Source organism: Condylura cristata, unplaced genomic scaffold (assembly GCF_000260355.1).
Source record: "Condylura cristata isolate star-nosed mole 26May11 unplaced genomic scaffold, ConCri1.0 scaffold00032, whole genome shotgun sequence".
Classification (NCBI taxonomy): Eukaryota; Metazoa; Chordata; class Mammalia; order Eulipotyphla; family Talpidae; genus Condylura; species Condylura cristata.
This window is the reverse complement of record NW_004567133.1, coordinates 8,421,458-8,429,535: the sequence shown is the minus strand read 5'-3', so window position 1 is coordinate 8,429,535 and position 8,078 is coordinate 8,421,458. Positions and strand designations below refer to the sequence as shown.

The following is an 8,078-nucleotide window of genomic DNA, read 5'->3' as shown; positions in this document are numbered from 1 at the left end:
CTGTATGCAAAAATAAATAAATCTTAAAAAAAAAAAAAGAAAAAAAGAACGAAAGCAGGAAGTCCAGATGGGAGGAGGGAGAGGGCGTCTTGGAGTAGGGCAGTGGCAGTGGCAGTTAGGGTCAAGGTGTGTGTGACATCTTCTGGGGGTAGAATCAACAAGAGGGCTCAGGTCTTTGGCTTGAATATCTAGATGGAGAATGGTTCCATTTACAGAACTGGGAAATTCTAGGGGAGCCATAAGATTGGGGAGACAATCCGTGCCCACTGAAGCAAAGCAATAACTTTTCTTGGAGAGGGTGCCCACTGTAGAGATTACTAGATGCTTGTTATAGTCTGTCTACTCTTTCTTTAATAGTAGAAAGCTGATGTTTCGAAGTGGCAAAATGACCAAGTACAAAATCATCATTTCTCAGTTTCCACTGTAATTTACCACGGCCAGTGAGGGGTAAGCAGGTCTCCAAAGGGGTGTGAGTCAGCTGGAAGTCATCCTTCTGCTCACTTCCCCTTCCTCTCTCCCTGCTTAGAGCACGAGTTCCATAGTCATACTGTGAACCTGAACAAACTTGACCTTGGGGTTTGAAGAAGCAGAGGAGCCTAAATCCTAAATCGTGCTATGCCAGTCCTATCATTTAAAATGTGAGAATAAACCCTAAGTTGTTTGACCTAGGGCAATTTGATCTCTATTACTATAGCTGAATACAATTTCCACTGGATACTGGTTTAACTCACAAAAAATTTTCCTATAATTTTCAAAGTTTACTCCTTAATTCCTATTTTTCAAATAGGATATTGAAGCCATCAGTAAAGAATTTATCCACAATATGTAAATCCAGGGCATTAAAAAATATTTTCTGGATCTCCTTTGGGCCCATTCTCCCTAATCAACACGTGCTGGCGATTTAAAGCTAGCATTCAATTTTTTAATGTGTCACTTTTGCATAAGCCCCTAAATTGGGACATTTGAAGCATCCCTGCCTTGGACATCAGGGAAAGGTGGCAACATTGGAGAGGCTGATTGTCAGTTTCTCTGAGTGCCAAGGATTATCCTGGTTTCTGTCCCACAGTTGAGAACATAAATCCTTTAGTGCAGATGGAAACATTGTTGAGTTCTCTAGATATATTCCTTACACACATAAGAGAGAGTCTGCTAGGGACTGAACATTGAGCTATTCCAATTTTTTTGAAGCTCTAAAAATGGCCATTTAAAGAGTTACTTGCAGATACTTTATGTGGAAACTGGTAATAGAGTTATCTCTGTGCAGTGGGGTGGAGATCAGGGGAGGAGAGAGGAAGGGAGAATTTCACCTTAACAAAATGAGACTTTAAACACCGTGGGTTTTGTAGAGAGTGATTAAAGGGCTAGTTCTGGAGCTCACCAGCCAGGGAGTGACCCCCAGGGCGCAGCAGACCTCTCCTGTCTTACCCGCTGCTCCCCTCAGCAGTGTATTTTAGTCTTGCCTGTTCTGTCCCCCACTCTGTTTCCGGTGAACCCTCTCAACCCCCATACCTCTGGCCTGTGCCCCAGTTTTTGTAGGCATAAATAAAATAAATCTTAAAAAACAATTAAAAATATTTTGTTTACCTTGGAGTGAATAACACCTTTATTGTTTTTCTTTAATTGCAGTAACATTGGTTTACAACTCTCTCTATGATTCTAAGTTATAGGTAACCACACCCCACCCACCTCAGGCTCCCCTAGTTTATTATCCAACACTCTCATGACTAATTCCGCCAGTAACAACAAAGGGCTTATCAGCAAAATCTTCACAGGCCAGCTCAGCAGGTAATTTATCACCAGCTCACCCCACCTTCCCAGGCCTCCCGTTGCCAACCCTATTTCCGAACTGGCCTCCCCAACCTTTGCTCACCTTCACACGCTTCCAGAATCTTGTCACGTTGCATCAAAGACAGAATGGAGCCCTCCTCTTGAAACTGGGTGGGACTTGATGCCTGCTTTCACTCATAAGTTGTGGTGGAAGTGACAGGGTGTGATTTCTGAGGCCAAGACATGAAAGATAGTCTGTCTCCTGCCTGGCTGTCTCTCGTTTGGGACTAGAATGCCACTCACTGCTGTGGGTAGACACCACGTAGCCCAGACAGACAGAGCTGACAGACAACTGATGTTCAAGTCTTGTTCTGGAAATTAGTGTAACCCCTGGGTGCCTCAGTCTCCACATCTCTGAAGTGCCTACCCCCAGAGAGCTGTACCTATGAAGGTAGCCCTTTAGCGGGGCCAGGCACAGCCCATTCTGCGGGGCAAGCTTTACCTGTGCAAGGAACAGTGGCTGCTTTGGTTTTTTTGGTCATCAGGTCTCCATCACGGTTATCCCACCCAGTTATTGTGGTGGGAAAACTGTCGCAGAGGAAACAGAAACGAATGCAGTTGGCTGGGTTTCAATAAAACTTTATTTTCAAAGGGATGGACAGACAGGTTGCTGCCGTGATGGCCAAAGCTGATTATCTCCCTTTTGCCATCATTCTGTTAGACCCCTCTCAGAGGGCTAGAGACACCCTCTGGTGGCGAGACCGCAGACCAGACTATCTGTTCATTGAAACCTCTTCCCAGCACTTTAGGGAAGTGGGCAGACAAGGCAGGTGCAGATGCCTGGCTGTGTATTCCAATGTCAATGAAGTAACCTGTGTGGGACTTTAGTGATGATGGGAGCCCGAGGCCAACTATGTCATACCCGAGTTGGCATTACTGCGGGCCCCACATTCTCCAAGTTTTACTGTTTAACTATTATCATTCTAATATAAATAAAGCAACAGTACTAAGGCACTTTTATTCATTCATTTGAGGTCAGGTGACACCAAGGATGTGCCAGGATGAAAGTCACTATCTCACTCTCAAGGATCCGCGTAAGCAACCAGTTTAGCGCCTCACCTGCGCCGCTAAAAAATCAGACGGTCCCGCTCCGGTATCTGTCAGACCATGAAAGCGGTGAGTTAGGCCCTCCCTGGTGGCGCAGCTGGTTAGAGTGCAGCACTGCAGAGCTGGCCACAGCTGCTTCAGTGCAAGTTCACCCCGGCCCTGGAGGTGACCCCCATGGCACAGCAGACCTCTCCTGACCCGCCCGCTGCTCCCCTCAGCAGTGTACTTTGTCAGTTGGCCTGTTGTGCTCCCCGCTCTGTCTCTGGTGAAGCCTCTCACTGCCCCTGCACCTCTCACCACCCCTGCACCTCTGGCCTGTACCCCAGTTCTATATGCATAAATAAATAAATCTTTAAAAAAATGCAGTTTAGACTAACGGCATTCTGGTGCAAATGCATGCCATTTACAGGAGCTGCTGGGACAGTCACAGATCTGGGAACCGGGCTGACTCCATGTCCCACAGGACAGCAGCATTTGAACATGGCCACACTGCTGGGAAACTTGACCCCTCCAGCTTCCTGGTGATCACTCTCTCTCGCTGCTCTTCTCCTTTCCTGGAGGCGTTCTCTCTTCTGTACCCTTTTGTCCTCCAGAGCTCCATGTAGTTCTGGGCTCTGTTATCATTTCTGGCGCTTAACGGGGCACAGAACATACCTCCCTTCTTCAGACTTGCACACCCACATCTGCTGTTGAAATCTGTGTGGAGCTAAAGCTGAGTGGGAACTGGGCATGATGGGAAGGCCAACTTAGGATGCAAGCGCATTCTAACCGGTTCTAACAGGGTCAATACCCATGTGGAAAGCTCTAGTACTGCTGCTGCTGGTTGAGGTGAGGTATCTAACACACATATGGAAAAACGTGTAAAACATAAATGCATAAACGTAGTTGCAAGTGGCAGTGTGTATAGGCCATTGACACAATGGGTGTTAAGCATTTCGGACGCTCAAGCAAGGCTCTAGCACTTTCCCCTCCAATCACCGCCACTGCCAACATCCATTTGTATTCACTGCTGGTGGGGGGGGGGGGGAGCTGGGGGGGCTGGCCTTGTATAACTGGCGTAGGAAGGAGAGATTAGCAGCTTCCTCAGGGGAGCAATGGCCTGAGGACAGGATGTGCTGACATCTGTCACCGCTGGACCCTGTGGAAGAGGTCTGAGCCAGTTCTAGGCAAGGGTAAGGACATGGGCTGTCGGATGGATTTTTGGGGTGAGGTAAATAACACACATATGGAAAAATGGGTAAAACATAAATGCATAAACATGGTTGTGAGAGGCAATGTGTATTTGCCAGACTTTGCTACATAGCAAACACCTCCCTCCCTCCCAGTTTAGTGTCTTGAAACCACAACACATAACTATTTCTCAGTTTGGTGGGTTTGCTGGGATCTCAACCCCGAATCGGGGTGCGCTGGCTAGAGCTGGTCAGCTTGAGCTAGACTTACTCCCATGCTGAGCTGTTGGACCAATATCAGTGTCTTATGGCCCAGCCCAAGCCTGGGTGCGCGTTTTGGTGGGAAGGTCTTGGTAACAAGAAAGAAGGCGCCCTCACATGCAAGCGTGTCTGCAGCCTCTGTGTGCATCTCACTCGCTGATGTCCCAGGGGGCAATGTGAGTCTCCTGGCTAAAATCAGGTGAGGTGTGGACTTCACCTACCTCGGTATGGCTGTGGGGTGAGAGAGTTAAATTAAGGTGACCGTTCCATAAACAATCTTCTATATCACCCCATTTTATTAATGGGGAAACTGGAGCTTGGTGAAATTAAGCACCGTGTTCTAGGTCACACAACTACTGTCACATAGTTCTGATTCAAAATAGTGAAGTTCGTTATTTAAGTCCACAGACCTGAGCCACTGAGTCTAGGTGCACCAGTTCAGGGGAGCAGCTCACTCAACTGTCTCCCCAGGGACTTCTCCATCAACAGCATGGCAGCTGTCTATCTAGCCAGTTGGCTCGGCAGCCCCTCCCATCCAGAAAACAATCCTCGTGAATCTCACTCAGCTCTGTTATTGCACTGGATTCTGTATCCTTGAACTAGTCTTGGGAAGAAAGAAAAAAGGTGGAAAGAAATGGGTCATTACGGGGTAGATAAATATATTAGCTGAATAGGTAATCATTAACCACCACTGTCTGAGATAGATCCTGATTGTTCAAAAGTGCAGGCAGAGGGGATCAGTTACTTTCTTAAGAACATTTTCAACAGTGTGTTTGGGTGACATGTTGACATGGTATTAAACGCAAGACAACAAACAGAGTTGCTTATGTTAGACCCTTATTATCAAGCCCAGACTATTTACAGTTGGGCTCACTCAGAAATGGAACCTTAAACCAATGAACAGGAATTGCCTTGTCAGCTTTAGTGAGGAAATCTGCCTGACAAACTTTTGCTTTCCCATAAAAGAAAGTAGCTTTGCAATAACCAGTCTTTTTTTTTCTAGTACAGCTTCCTTGTTCCTGCTCTCTTCTGCCTATAAAACTTCTTGCGTTGGATAGCACTGTGGAGTTTCTCACTACTAAATGCATTGGATGCTGCCTGACTCATGAATTGTTGAATCAAGTCAGTAAGATCTTTAAAAAATGTACTCAGCTAATCTGGGAATGACCTCTTCCTTCTCTACCAGACAAAAAAGCAAATCTGTGGAGCAGCTTCTCAACCCCCTCAATGACCAAGGAAGTAGACAAAGAAGATTTAAACAACCGGCCCCCAGCTTTTGTGTCTCAGTGAATTTGTTCAGAAAGAAGAGATGAAATTCCAACATGGTCTTTCTCTACCCTTAGAGAGGATCAACAGCTCTTTATTATTATTATTATTATTTGAAGATTTATTTACTTATGCTTACAGAACTGGGGTACAGGCCAGAGGTGTGGTAGGTGAGAAGGTTCACCAGAGACAGAGTGGGGAGCAGAACAGGCAGATCTACTGAAGGGGAGAGCAGTGGGCGGGCCAGGAGAGGTCTGCTGCACCACGTTGGTCAGCTCCCTGGCTGGCCAGGGTCGAACTCTGCTGCAGTGGCTTTGGAGAGCTTCATACTGCGGTGCTTTAACCCCCTGCACCACCAGGGAGGGCCCTATTATTATTATTTTAAAACATATGTATTTACTTATTTTGTACAGATAGAACTGGGGTGCAGTTCAGAGATGTGGGGGCGAGGGGGGGCAGTGAGAGGAGTCACCAGACACAGAGTGAAAAGCAGGACAGGTGGATCTACTGAAACACACAGTGAAGGGAGGCAGTGGGCAGACAGGAGAGGCCTGCTGTGCCATGTGGGTCAGCTCCCTGGCCGGGATTGAACTCAGTTCCCTAGCAGTGACTGCTGAGACTAACCCCTAGTCCACCAGGAGTCCCCCTCTGCAGATCTTTAGGTCAGAGCAACTTAAAATCAGAAGCCCCCTTTGTCAAGAATAATTATATTTTTTAGTGTCAAAGACTCCGTGTTCCTACCTATGTAAATGAAATTCTAACTTGTGATTGCTAGAATAATTCTCAGAGTAAAAATCCATTGGATTGCTTCCTAGGTTCCAAACTTAGCTTTGATTATCTACTAAACCAGTTGTCTAGTTACCATTGGGGCTTTTATCCTGGTCAATGATAATGAGGCCTGGAGTTCTGCGGAGAAGTGGGCACAAGGGCCATCTCTTCACAGTACTGTACAACTATACCCCTCTTAGGAGACTTAGAATCTGCACCTGCTTGGACCCAGTCTTGAGCTCACCATCTTCTTTAAATTCAAAGTCTACTCCAAAAGAATATTTTTTTCCCAAAGGAATGTTTTTTGACAACTCTGAGAAGATGGCATGAATAGGCAGATTTGGGAGGAATGGAAGAACTAAACTGTTTTAGATTTGCAATCAAGCTGAAACTCACAGTCTCCTAGGACTTGCCTTTAAAAAAAAGGGGGGGGGGTTATTTGTAAGAAACAAAGACCCAGATTTGCATTTGAATGTGGTGCCAATCAATATGCTCATTAGCGGGAACACATTAGCACCATTAGCAGGAAGGTAGCTTCGGCAATTGCTCATTAATTTTGTGGATTCAAATAAGTATTCTGGGCAGCCTCCGTGGTCTCCCACTTCTCTCCCTAGAGAAAGACAATGTTCCCCAGGAATCATTAATCACCCCCTCCTTCCCTCCTTCCCCCTCACCTACCTCCAGACTCCTCTGCACCATCACAGGATGCTGGAGCATCTAGATCTGGGCATTACTGATGAGAAAAGTGGGAGCGAGAGGGCTGCAGCACTGAGAACTGGAGGAGCTGGAACTTGCTTATTGTACACATCCCCTTTCTTTATTGGAAGGAGGGAATCTTGATGGGTTGAGGGCTAGACTGGAAACTAATGGGGTCACCACTTTATGGGGACCCCTGGACGAGACTTTCAGAGGAGACTCTGTCTAAAGGCGGGGTAAGTGGGGCCAGGGACAGCTGTTGGCTGGAAGAAATACACTGGAGATTGACCAGGGGCGGAGGGGCACCATCAAGGGAAACTTAGTGGACCTAGGCATTCAGGGAACTCCCAGAGCGATGCCTGGCACAGAGCAGAAGCGCAATGGCACAGGGGTTCTAAAGAACCCGGCGTTAGAGTTAGATGGGGTGGGTGAGTCCAAGTGCTGGCTCTCCCAGGCTCCTCTCCAGCTTCCCGGGAGATTCCTGTGCACACTTACGCTGAGAACTGCTGAGCCACACAGCTGCGTTTCATCGTTAACAGCCTCCGGGAGACCACCCGTGGAAGGGGAGGGGGCAGCCCCATAGAAGGGGCGGGGCCGTGTGCCGGTCCCACCAATGAGAGGCCGAGTTGAGCAGCCAGGTGACATTAAGTCCCAAGGAAGGCAGGTGGGCTCACCAAGCAGGGAAGGGCCACTCGCTTTTCAGCTCTGGTTCCGCAGTGGGTGTGTGTGTGGGGGGGAGGGGGCGCTTGGAGGAAAGACACGCAGAAACATTTGGGAGAGACACGTGGGGAGAGGCGCGGGGCTGGCAGTGGCGGCTGTTGTCTTGATTGTGTTTTGCTTTTGCTCCTTTGTACCTGGCAGCTCCTATGGGTAAACTAACTTGTCTGGCGCCTTTTGCCCCTTTCCTATAGTTCCTGGCCAAGAAGGCACCTTAGACTTGTGGGGGGCCTTCAGGCCTCAGCAACCCCGCTCCAGGCCAGCTGTGTGGTTGGGCATTTACCTGGGAGGGGTGGGTACTGCTAGATGCTTTATTTAGAAGATCTC

General features: G+C 47.7%; 1 protein-coding gene across 1 annotated transcript in view; it reads left to right on the top strand.

The window, feature by feature from the left end:
* CHP2 (calcineurin-like EF-hand protein 2) overlaps positions 1 to 2,997 on the top strand; it is a 13,726-nt gene extending 10,729 nt beyond the window's left edge. The window contains exon 7 of the mRNA XM_012731982.1: positions 2,807 to 2,997. Within this exon, the coding sequence (XP_012587436.1) occupies positions 2,807 to 2,878 (72 nt within the window). The 3' untranslated portion in view covers positions 2,879 to 2,997. The remainder of the gene's footprint in view (positions 1 to 2,806) is intronic.
* The last annotated feature ends 5,081 nt before the right edge of the window (positions 2,998 to 8,078 follow it).